At 39.5% G+C, this 12,669-nt stretch overlaps 1 protein-coding gene across 4 annotated transcripts in view; it reads right to left on the bottom strand.

Moving 5' to 3' along the window:
• The window catches only part of xrn2 (5'-3' exoribonuclease 2), a 49,426-nt gene extending 39,741 nt beyond the window's left edge, over positions 1 to 9,685 (bottom strand). For all 4 annotated transcript variants that reach the window (XR_005637000.1, XR_005636999.1, XR_005637001.1 and 1 more), the window contains exons 1-16: positions 9,462 to 9,685; positions 8,705 to 8,832; positions 7,125 to 7,236; positions 5,835 to 5,946; positions 5,252 to 5,310; positions 4,977 to 5,066; positions 4,551 to 4,623; positions 4,111 to 4,161; positions 3,769 to 3,926; positions 3,298 to 3,372; positions 2,980 to 3,113; positions 2,303 to 2,360; positions 2,087 to 2,194; positions 821 to 865; positions 453 to 584; positions 53 to 97 (exon numbers count right to left, since the gene is read on the bottom strand). Coding sequence is in view for 1 of the 4 variants with exons in the window: in XM_039782186.1 (XP_039638120.1) it covers positions 53 to 97; positions 453 to 584; positions 821 to 865; positions 2,087 to 2,194; positions 2,303 to 2,360; positions 2,980 to 3,113; positions 3,298 to 3,372; positions 3,769 to 3,926; positions 4,111 to 4,161; positions 4,551 to 4,623; positions 4,977 to 5,066; positions 5,252 to 5,310; positions 5,835 to 5,946; positions 7,125 to 7,236; positions 8,705 to 8,832; positions 9,462 to 9,536 (1,455 nt within the window). In the remaining 3 variants the exon portion in view is untranslated. The remainder of the gene's footprint in view (positions 1 to 52; positions 98 to 452; positions 585 to 820; positions 866 to 2,086; positions 2,195 to 2,302; positions 2,361 to 2,979; positions 3,114 to 3,297; positions 3,373 to 3,768; positions 3,927 to 4,110; positions 4,162 to 4,550; positions 4,624 to 4,976; positions 5,067 to 5,251; positions 5,311 to 5,834; positions 5,947 to 7,124; positions 7,237 to 8,704; positions 8,833 to 9,461) is intronic.
• Positions 9,686 to 12,669: the final 2,984 nt, after the last annotated feature.

The following is a 12,669-nucleotide window of genomic DNA, read 5'->3' on the forward strand; positions in this document are numbered from 1 at the left end:
CACACACACACACACACACACACACACACACACACACGTGTATGTATCTTACATTGCCACCGTTCTTCATCGTGGCCTTCAGGAACTGAGCAGCATCCTGGAGAAAAAAACAAACAATTCATGTCCTCTCCAACACATCAATTCAAAATACTGTTGTAACATCTAAGTTTTATTGTCAGAATTCTAGGCATCATTTCTATATTATATTTCATAAGAATATTATTCTCATCAGCAACTCAGGATGACCTATACATTTTGTGTACAGTGCAAATGGATACTAATCTTTATAATCACGCAAGTAAAATACAATTCTACTATAATAATATAAAATACTTTAAATACTTTTGTTTGAACTTTCAAGTGTTTTAAGAACCTGGAATTTGTCAGAATCATATTCCAGATTTCCAGAGCTGCACAGTAACTCCATGTCTTATATAAACAGCCTGTTGTACCTTGTTGTGCTGCATCCTCATGTCGTAGGCCTGGTGCCGGGCGTTCTGGACGGCCTCGGGTCGGTCTCTTCTCCCCAGGGCCTGAGGGGCAAACTGGCCCGTGGTCATGTAGGCGGGACCCCGCTGCTCTGCCTGTGAGAACACGGAAGTAAAAAAATAAATAAATAAATAAATGAAAAACTCATCCCTGTGAAAAAGTCAGTATATGAGCGATGAATATCCGATTTATCCTGTTTAAATGCACAATCGATGAAGAATTCCTCAAGTCTTGCTCATACAGTTTTTTCAGGTAATAGTAGCAGTTTACATGAATGCCTGTCCAGACTCGTATAATGTATATAGTGAAGACTTTAAAGCAATTCACTCACCTTCATCCTCTTTCGTTTCTCTTTCATTCTTCTCTTAAAGCCTTCCTAAAAGAAAGAACATGTGAATCAATCACAGAAAGAAATTCATTAAGGTTGGAATAGAAGTAATTACTAGTGTGGTACACTGTGGACTGTCGTTAGCTGTGTGTGATCCAACAGCAGTTTCTGTCTCGGAGGGCTGGGGATCATTTCAACCTCACTTTTGGAACCAAAACAATACTTTTTGCATTACTTTAGATTGAGAAATATATCAACCAAAAACGTTATTGTTGTCTTAAACAAACCTATTGCATTGTGCCGGTTTTGGTACCAAAAACTACTTTTCCCACTTCTTTAAAATTTGACAAATATAAAACAAAAACAAGTTCTTGTCTAAACACAAGAAGCCCTGCAAGAACTTAAAATAGTCTGACAATAGTCTGCAAAACTTTGATTTAATTTAGAAACTATCTTAGAATAACAATTAAAAAAGGTACTTTAGTTTCAATCACTTTGTGCTGCAGACACATTTCATCCCCTATCAAAAAAGGCTTGATACAACTTCATACTCTTAAAAAAGGTCCCGTGATATGGTGCTCTTTGGATGCTTTTATATAGACCTTAGTGGTCCCCTAATACTGTATCTGAAGTCTCTTTTATATAGGCCTTAGTGGTCCCCTAATACTGTATCTGAAGTCTCTTTTATATAGACCTTAGTGGTCCCCTAATACTGTATCTGAAGTCTCTTTTATATAGACCTTAGTGGTCCCCTAATACTGTATCTGAAGTCTCTTTTATATAGACCTTAGTGGTCCCCTAATACTGTATCTGAAGTCTCTTTCCCAAAATTCAGCCGTGGGTGCAGAATTACAGCCACTAGAGCCAGTCCCACAATGAGCTTTCCTTAGTCTGTGCGATTTCTGTGTGATTTCTGTGCCTGTAGCTTTAAATGCTATTGAGGAGGAGAGAGGGGGGGTGGGGGGGCAAGGTGGAGGTATGGCCTTGACCAACTGCCACTTTGCTCGTTTGAAAGCCATGATGTCTCTCTCTCATTCCAGATTGGTCCATCTGAGCTTTAATTTTCTCAAAGGCAGTGCAGGATACCCAGGTCTCGGTTTACACCTATCCCCATTTCTAGCCACTGGGGGGGCCATAGGCAGGCTGGGGGAACTCCTTGTTAAAAAAACCTCAAAGTGAAATTTTCATGCCATGGGACCTTTAACTTATACATCTATAACATTAGCTAAAAAGGCTAATTATCCCTGTGTGAAGTTGCAGAAAGCTTACGTCGTCCTCTTTGCGTTTCTTGAAGATGTTGTCCTCAGCCACGCCCACCGCCTGCATGATCAGCTCCACCCTCTCCAGGTTGACATAGCCATTCTCTGTTAGGTAGCCCTGAAGACAGACACCGTTGGGGTTAGGTCAATGTACCAGGGCTGCTTTAAAAAGATAAATAATCCAGGAAACCACTGAACGGCACAAACGGTTTGTGCCGATACTCACTCCAGTTTTGTGCACAACGTCTTTGTAGATGTTGACCAGTCGATCTATCGCTCCCTCTCTGTAAGGAACAAAAACGCCATGAATAATTAAAAGGTGAGTCGTTCAGAGTAAATTTAAATGAGAATCAGGATAGGACACTGAACCGACACCAAACTCTGAATTATCTTTAACACCAGGAGGATATTTGGCTGCCCTCTCAGACAATTTGGCAGCTAACCAACAAACATTTGGAGCTCTATTTTATCCTCCTACAAATAAAAGAAAAGTATTGAAACAGATCAATAGAAGTCTGAGCTTCTGCCAGTTTTCAGTCTGATCAGTGTTGGAGGATAAAGTTAAGTGATGGCAGGATGACCACCACTGTGAAAGAGAGTAATGAGGCTTCTTCTATAGAGTAAAGAAAACAGCTGCACCGTCTAAAGCAACATTATACCACTTAACCCTGTTTTTGTAAAGCTTAATGAAAGCAGAAATATCAAAAAAATAATTGAGTTTGAAGGAAGCATAACAAAATCCTGTAAGTGTGTAAGTAAATGTATTATCACTCAGTACTTTTTAAAGTCTTGAACTTAAACTGAGAGCTTTTGAGTTTTTAAAGGACCAACGGATACAACTGCTAACAACTGCTCTAATATTCAAACCAGCGTTCAGCATAAAAACGGCGTGTTGAAGCCCACCTGATCTCCAAGGACGGCAGGTGCGGCAGGAAGTCATTTCCCACAAAGAAGCACATGAATACCCAGTCGTCTATGCTCCTCTCAAAGTCAAAAGGAAACGGCAGGCTGGCCATGGTCAGCTCTCTGGCCAGGTACTGGAAACACAGAGGGAGGGAGGGAAGAATAAGTTAGCCACTAGGTGCTTTTATTTCTCAAGGCAAAAGATGGAAATTAACAAACATTGTAGTGCACCCTTCGGCAAATCAGTCACTTTTCAAAACAAAGGAAGCATGATTGACAAGGAAAAGATGTATTCCCCAAAGTAGATAAATATTGTACCTCCCGCAGCACACACAATCTGATAAATATGAACTCCTGTTCAGAGACTGGCATCGTGTCTGCAAACTCATCGTGCTGAAAGGGAAGAAAACAGAGATCAAGTCTCACATGTGGCACATTTCTTGATTCAGACTAACACTAACAAACGACATTAAAATATACGTCAGATAAAAAGGTAAAAATATGACAAGATCACAAGATTCATTTTTTCCATTTATGTTGTTGTGATCACTAAAATGTCCATATTGCTTCACAGCACTGGTTGACTTTTACTGATTAAAACTCTTATCAATCAGTAATCAATCACTACAAAATGTGTCAAGCCTAATGCAAAAAGAAAATATCTCACTGCTTTACTGTTTATCTTTGTAGCTCCAGTACAGTGTAAAATATTCCATATATATGGTATTCAAGCAAATGTTCTGTTAGCATAACAACACTTCCTACTTCAGAAGTCCAAGCTGAGCTCACCTCTCCCTGTTTCTCTCTGGCTGCCCCCTGGCAATCTTTGATTTCGTGACCGATCTGTCCGCACAGCGCACACGGGCGGGGTTTGTTGGGTTTAAATTCCTCTCTGATGATGGTGAAGTTCGGCTCGTGGGTGGCCAGGCCCAGCATGATCAGGTCAGCTAATCAGTCGCCACACAAAGAAAAATATGTTATTTCAGGATGACAGAGTTGTTTACATCTTTCAAAGTAGTAGCAAACAAATAGGCATTACTTTTGGCTCATAACATTTAATTGTCTCCTACTTTATTGAAGTTATTCATCATTTCTTTTACATTTTTTCCAGACTGAAAGGTAAAGGCTTACCATCAGCTCCACACAGGCAGTGGTGTGTGTTGGGGTCGTGGTTGGGCTGAGCTGTCAAAGTGAATCACAAACATGGAGTTAATAATGTGTCCTACTATTTTTGACCCTTAGATCAGAGTGTCAACATGACATTCAACAACACTTTCATCGTAATCTGTGTATCAGTGTGTCGGTCTGACTAAATTCTGCCAGGTGCAAATAATGTGCGATATTCATTATGGTCTAATGTTGTGAGCTTTATAGGTTTTTGTGCATTTTAGATGCACTTTGTATTCACTACTATCTTTTAGGTTATTTTATGTGCATAGTTGTTGTAAAGGTATGACTGTGGTAGGTGTCATTTATTGTTTGTACCCTGCAACAGTACATGTGGTGTAATGAAATCCTTTGTATCACAACAGCATCAATTATTAAAGTGTATCAGTTCAAGGGAGCTGTACCTCTCTGTCTCCTGATGTAGTCCATAATCTTGTGTTCGCCTTCCCCGGGAACACTAGCATCAGACAGAAGGACCTGGATATAAAAATAAAATAAAATGTAACTGAAGGTTAGTGACTGTGAACACTGCCCATGACAACATACAACCAGGGTGCAACATGGTAACTACCAAGAGCTGAAAGTTTAAAAAAAAATAAAACTAGGTTAACAAGGTTATTATGTTTAAGCTATCTGTAGCTAAAACAGAGACCTGAACACAGGGTGAAAAGAGGAGCTGCAGCAATGTGCAGTACAACAAAAATATGGCATTTCTTGAAAATTAAACCATGTAAACCTATTCTGGTACAACCTCTAAATACAATTATGAACCTTAAAATGAGCATAATATGGGCACTTTGAAAGCCTGTGCAGCAAAGTTACACACACACCGTGACGTTTTTCCATCCTGGATCATTGCTGAGTCGTTCTGCAACGTAGTAACGAAGACACTGTGCCAGGTTGTCCATGAACTCTGTTCCCTGGAGACAAAAGAAGTCACATCATGTAATTCTGCTGTTGCAAGTAAAACATATAGGCTATAAAGTCTTTTACACTGGGAAAAAACATGCATCATAAAAACAAACAGTCAAAATACATGTAAACCACAGGTAAAAGATACTGAATAGCCGGTAGAAAAGACTGTAAAAAGACTTATCCCACTTACTGGAGTGATACAGTTGCTGTCAAACCTCTCTTTAATCTCCTCAGGTGGAAGATAACCTCCTGTAGAGGAAATATGATGCATGAAGGGTTAACATAAAAAGACAGATAGTCACATAAATACACAGTGAAACATCTACCAGACAACACCACAACTCAACTGTAATCATAGAGTAGAGTATTCATTTACTCAAGCAGAGTGAGTTCTGATTAATTCTGCTATTTTTAGCCAGTGAATTTTTAAAATGGCTGGCCTAGGATTAAGAGAATGTTTCCTGTGTAAATTCTTCAAATAAATTAAAACAACTGAACGGGGTAATATCACTGCACAAAGAGGATCAAAAAGGAACAGATGAGTAAAGTGAAAAATGTGTGTTTTATAGCCTGGAACTTTCTGTACAAGTTTGCCTAAAAGCCCTTAAAGAACACAAAAATGAGTCCCAGTATTTTCTGTCCTGGACCCTAGAGAAAATATCGTCCTGCCAGGAGGAAAATGTCACATAATGCTGCAATGCTCCGTACCATCTGAGGTATAGGTCAACATACATTCTCTGAAGAAAAAACATCACACACATACACACACACACCTCTCTGAATGACCTCCTCCCTCATGCGAGCCTTCTCCTCGGTCAACTCCACTCCTTCTTTGGAGGCACGAAAGCGCCGAGAGCGCTGCTGGTTCATTTTGGCCCGCGGAGCCTGGTGGAGTTAAATAGGGCGTTAGTCCTACTGCACCGCAGCTGATTTCAGGTCAGTCATCAAAGCTGTTTCCATGTCTATATTAACCCAAATAACATTGGATCATTTTGAATGTGATAGATAAAAGGAAACAACTATCCAGAAGGGGAACTAGCAATCAGCTCTGGTTGGGCCTGTGCATTATTATTATTTTTAAACATATCTTTATTTGAATTTCCATAGGGCACATACAACATAAAGTAAGACAGCCAGTTGAGGCATACTCAACGTAATCATTCAAAATAGGTTACTTAAGCCATTGTGTGTTATCTGGAAATGTACTTCGAGATCTCAGACCATGCTATACACCATAGAGGCCACTCCGAAGGGTCCGTGCACCATCCTCCCCAACATAGTCCAAGAAGGAGTCCCAGATTTCGAAAAAGCACGTCTCTGAGCCATTAGCATCGCAATTTTTTTAACGTTATCGCAGTTTGTCTTCGTAGCCGCAATTAATTGCTAACATTAGCTAAGGTCCTTAGTTATAGGATTGTTGATTTTTAAGACTGTTAAGCGAAATCTATGCTAGCTACAGCGGTCACTTGTTGCTATAGCAACTTCAAACATCCTGGGCTGTAACTGCCTCAAATGTTTTTATCCTGGGCGCCCTAACCCTAGCTCACCTGGTAGAGCTCGTGCCCATATACAGAGGCTCAGTCCTCGATGTAGCAGCCGCGGGTTTAGCTCTTGGCTGCATGTCATTCTCTCTCCCCTTTCATGTCTAAGCGGTCGTGACACAAATAAAGGTCCAGAATGCCATAAAAATAATCTTTAAAAAAATTAAATAAAATAAAATAAAATAAAATGCATCCTGGGATACATTCAAAACATTCAATTTGTTTGAAAAAGTAAAATATAAATACATATTTTTTTCAATTTGACTGACAGAGACAATTATATTGTTAATCACAATTATTTGCACAGCAACATTTGGAATTGTTACAGCTCTACCTTTAGTCAAAGTGAGTAGTGCCCTACCAGCCATGTTTGACCGTATGAAAAACAATAGCTGACTGATGGGACAGGTCAAATCTAATAAATGCTTGATTCTCCGGCAAATGTTTTAACGGGCTTTGTTTTTGTTTTGGAGCCAAACCTCTCTCTCTGGCGGCAGGTTTCCATCACTGAAAGTTACTTACCACTCCATCGATGGCCATGTAGAGAACTCTCCTGGGTCGAACAATATTGAACAGGCGGTCGATGTACTCGAAAATGGCGACCATCATCTCATCCTCATTTTTTGGAGCGGCTCTGTGGACAGCAGAGGTCAGAATGAGAAGTATGCAGGGGGTGTGAGGGCATGCTATGTATTTTTAATCACTTATTTATGTCATTCTTAAAAGTGGGGGTGTACTGATCATCAATCGTACCAAATTCATAAAAATAAAAAACTGCCTTTCATAGTTCCCGTTTGGTATGAGCAGATATCCTCTCTGTGAAACAATCCCACAGACCAACACTCAGATTTGCAACTTTTACCATCTCAGCAACTATGTCTACCTATTATTGTTTGATTTGTGTTTATCAAAGTCCCCTTACTTCTCTAAATGTTTTGAATTCAATGTCTAGAGCTGCAACTACTGTTTTTTTATATCACTTAATGTATTGATTATTTTTGAGATTATTAACTTATTTTTTAGTCTACTATGTCAGAAAACAGTGAAAATTTGTATCACAATTCCCAGAGCCCACAATTACATCTTCGGTTTGCTTGCTTTGTCTGACCAATAGTCCAAAACCCCAAAACATTTAATTCACAAAGATATAAAAAAGGAGAGAGAAAAAAAGAAGCACCAAATCACCACATCGGAGAAGCTAATGTAAATATAACACCAGAATACATCATTGTGACCTTTCAGGGACAAATGCATATCAAAACAGGTACCTATTTAAGTTTTTAAATCAGCTGGCAATATTTATGTATACGTATTCTAAAAAAGGTCAATCTCACAAGGATGATTTGTTTGGCTTTTTCTGTCATACCTACAAGAAAAAAGGGGTCAAACCAAACCTTGACTTTATAGAAACATAAAAGTTGGCACTAAAACAGTGGTGCAGTCTATGTGATACGCAGGTATACGCAGCATACCCACTAAGAAATCTCCAGGATTCCCATATACCCACTTAAAAATGTGCAATGATACGCAACAACATAGTTCTGTGACAGAACTTTCACTTCAGATATTTGTATTCGCAAATACGGGGTCAAGTGATGGGACAGCAAACTAAAGTAACACTGCAAAACACGCAGAGAGACTTTTCTCATCCTTCATCGACCCGCTCCTCGCTGAGAGCAGTGCATGCATAGCGACCGGGCCCAAATGCTCCATCTACACCAACGCCAGTATCCTCCCTTCACCGCACATTTAACACAAATATAATTAGCCTATTTTATTATGTCCTTGTTGCTTTGGGGTCAACTTTTGTGATCCAGGCTTAGGTCCCTGATGTGAAAGCCCCCTTACTGCTTTATTTATTTATTTATTTATTTATTTATTTATTAATTATATATATATATATATATATATATATATATATATATATATATATATATATATATATATAGTGAATGTCATCTGTGTTTTCTCATAGGATGTGTGTGTGGTACAGTAAACCCACTAGAATACATTAGACTACACCACTGCACTAAAATAAATTGCAAACAAAGTAAAACATGTGTAAAACAAAGTGTCCAAAGTGCGCAGAGAGGAGTCCCTACTTGTCTTCTGGATGTGTACAGGGGTGAATGATCCCGTTCATGTCCAAGTACAAGTTGTCGAATTCCACCTCGTTGGGGTTTGGCTTGGTCGTATCGACAGGAATACGGACTCCATTACATTCTTTCCCCTGTGAAGATAAAACGGGACACCCAAACAATTCACTTTGTTTTAGAAATCACTCGTTTTTTCCTTAAAAAAAAAAGTTTTGCAGCGGCCTAAACATCTGTCAAACTCACTACACACACTTGAATTAAAACTGCGCAATTTTGTTAACAGTCTTAGCTGGTTTCAACTGTTCTGCCAACGGTATACCTGCAAGAGCGTCTCCCAAAAAGCAAAGCGTTTTTGGAGCGGTTCCTGCCGCCAGAAGTTCAGCGCGGTTAACTCAGCAGAGCGGAATCACAACACGTTTACGTGAGCGGCAACCGCTTCATACGCTTTCCACCGTGATCAAAACCGCTTTCTCTCTGCCGCATTACACTCGTTGAAATGACTAGGGACGGCGAGTTATCACGCGGCGACGTGAAAGTCCATTTAAGACACCATACGTACTTCGTTTTGTCTCGTTGCCGGTGACGAAAGGAAACTTTCAAAACACCTACGACGCGGCATTAACGGCTCAGAAGAAACATACCCGGCTGTAATCACTAATAATATGTATTTATGAAAACATCACTCCTTAAAATCTTCCCTCTAACGTTAACGCGACATGTAAACGTTATCGGTTGCTAGCTAACATGCTATCTATCCACTTACCTTTTCCTCCACACAATGCACAATGATTGACGCATATTTTCGGCTAAGCCAACGGAAAAACGCCGGGACTCCCATCTCCGGTAAATATTCGCTTCTCTGTCAGCTTGTAAAAAAACAACGTGAACTCGTAACGGAACAGTTAAAAGAGCTGAATTAAAACACAAGAGTTGTTGTGGATGAGTGGCCTACATGCAGTTGGCCATCACCATGGCCATTATGTACAGTTTCCGGTTCATATTGGCTTTTTCCGGAGCATTACGGAGAGCAACATGTGCCCACAGCGACCCCCAACGACCATAAATGGTACTGCAGTGGTCCAGAGTGCAGTAGAATCTGGAATAAGGTTTCAGATCCTTTACTTAAGTGAAAGTAGTAATACCACACTTTAAAATACTCGGTTGCAAAATTCCTGCATTGAAAATGTTACTTAAGTAAAAGTAGGCTATGTGTTTTTGTTTGAGTAACAGAAAAATAAACTATATGCTTAAGTAGGCCTACAGGAAAAAAGTATAGGTGAAGAACTCAGAGAACAACATGTTTTAGATAAGACTATAGATTCTGAAAAGTGGAAACAGTGATGGATGAATAGAAATCATGTCGATGTTAAATCTCCTCTGCAACTCAGGCTGGACAAAACTTCTTATTTTGAAAACTAAATGGCTAATTGAACAAGCAGGACTCCCAGTATACTGTATCAAATGTTTGCAAAAGCTCCAAAACATTTAAACAATTTGCTTCAGTTTTCAGTGAAAATGTAGCCCTATTGTAGGCCATCTTTACTACATTTCAGCATTTAGATAGCTCCGTCTATTCATGTATATTGTGCTATATGATCAGCATCACTATATAGTCCACACTTCACACAAACTGTACATTGACTCTTTACTTCATCTCAGCATTCTATTATTCTTACAGTGTGTAGTGTTATTTCTGATTCTACCTCACTACCTAGACAAATATAGTATATTGACTCTTTACTATATTCTGCATTTAGACTGTTCATATTCACCGTGTTAATACTGACCCACATCACTAACTAGATTACATCTTGCACTATCTGTATATTGACTTCACTCTCAGCACTCATATAGACTATTTATATATACTGCGTTATAACCACAATTTAATTTGCACTAACTGTATTCTGACTCTTTACTACATCTCAGCAATGTTATAGATTGTGTATTCATGTATATCATGTTATACCTTTCCACCTTCGCATTTCCATCGACGTACTTACACCTCACTTTGCGGCGGCTTTGAACTGCCTACTTCATCTGTACATTTGTACCCTATTATATTTTGTTTTCTTGTACTATGTTGAATGTGAAACTATATGTTGTCTTGTACGCTTACACTTTTCTTTGCCAGGTCGCTGTTGCAAATGAGGACCTGTTCTCAACGGCCTATCTGGTTAAATAGAAAATAAAAAAATTGCGCTGGTCAATATTGAGTTTTTGCGCTATTTTGCTTCCATAACGTAAGGGTTTCAACAGAGGTGTTTTCCATATACAGTATTGTTCAGAGCCTGATTTATAAATTTGATTCCGTGTGAGCCTTGCAGACTCGTTTCCAACTGCAATTGTGTTGTCGCTGAATCTCCATCATCCACAGTCTGATGTTACATAATGTTCCTTTAATGGGGACTCTCTGAACAGATGCCCTCTCGCTTCCCAACCCTGCAACACCACATTTAAGGTGAATTAGATATTTTTTTCTCTCCCTCGTATTCTCTCTGGTTCATGCAAGGGGGGAGGATGGAGGGAGAGAGGGCCATTAGCCTCCTCTCTTCAGGCAGGGTGGGTCTGACATCAACACTGCAGTATTATTACTGCAAAGAGCTGCTGATGGAAAACACTTGGCCTGCTCCGATGGGCCATTTCCATAAACATTTACGCTAGAGTTGCAGGTAATAGGACGAAGCCATCATTTCAGTGTTTCTGAATCTGATGCAAATTGAGAAAAATCTCTCTCAGACCGAGGTGTTAAGCTCAGGAATGTGACATGAAAACACATTTTTAAAACTGCAGACGATGCATTCACTGAATTCATGTAAAGAAATATATATATATACACGCGGACTCTGTGCCATGGCCTGCTGCAGACTCATTTCCATAAAGTCCTTGTTGATTAAAAAGTTGCAAATTGAATTCTCCCAAAACAAACATTGCCCTCAAGTTGCAGTTTTAGGATTCCAGGAGTTAGAACTTGTATTTCAGTCAAACAGCTGAAAGCAGCAACAGTTTTGTTTCTTCAAACAGGATTAAACCAAATCATATCCTGCAGGTTTTCTCAGTTTAGTGGTTGGTTTGTATGTGAGCTGATTTCTCTGGTATTCCCTGACTTGATTTCCTCCAACATGAAGATGACTTAAAGAGAGAGAGCGCCCTCACCTGGTAGATCATCACTATTATAACATGAATGATCTCCACTCCAGCCTCTGTGTGTGTGTGTGTGTGTGTGTGTGTGTGTGTGTGTGTGTGCGTGCGTGCGTGCGTGCGTGCGTGCGTGCGTGAGTGTATGCTTTGGCATTTGTCCAACACATCTCAATTTCTAATGTGTGTTTTTCCAGCTGTTTCACTGGCAAAGCTACTAACATAAACTGCAAAAGTATTTGAATATCACATGTAGGCCTATAGACTACTATAATCAATCATTTAATTAGCATATTGACTTATACAGTCTATACAAAGTCAAAGTTAAATCTCAGGAGTTAAATTAATAACATTTACAATTGCATTATTATAATGACTCCATTCAGAACTGAGAAATAATATTGGCGTAAAAGCAGCACACTTGGCCTCTGCTCGCTCACACACACACACACACACACACACACACACACACACACACACACACACACACACACACACACACACACACACACACACACACACACACACACACACACACACACACACAGGCATTGAATCTGAACCAAAACAAGTTTCTGAGGATGAATTTGGCACAAAGACGCCGTTGCAGCTCTCGCTTAAGTATTCAAACAACATTTAATCTCATTTAATCTGCGATCCAGGAGTTGATTTGCGTTAATGCTCACACACCAGGAGCTTCAGCACTTTTACACACCAGATATGAATCATCTGATTATTAAGAAGTTTAATGAAAGAGCTCGTCGAGAAAAAAAAAAAAAAAGAAAATCTCTTTTTCCTCCAATTCAAACTGCAGTGTAGTTTCATGCTAACAA

This window comes from Perca fluviatilis, chromosome 18 (genome assembly GCF_010015445.1).
Source record: "Perca fluviatilis chromosome 18, GENO_Pfluv_1.0, whole genome shotgun sequence".
NCBI classification, from domain to species: domain Eukaryota; kingdom Metazoa; phylum Chordata; class Actinopteri; order Perciformes; family Percidae; genus Perca; species Perca fluviatilis.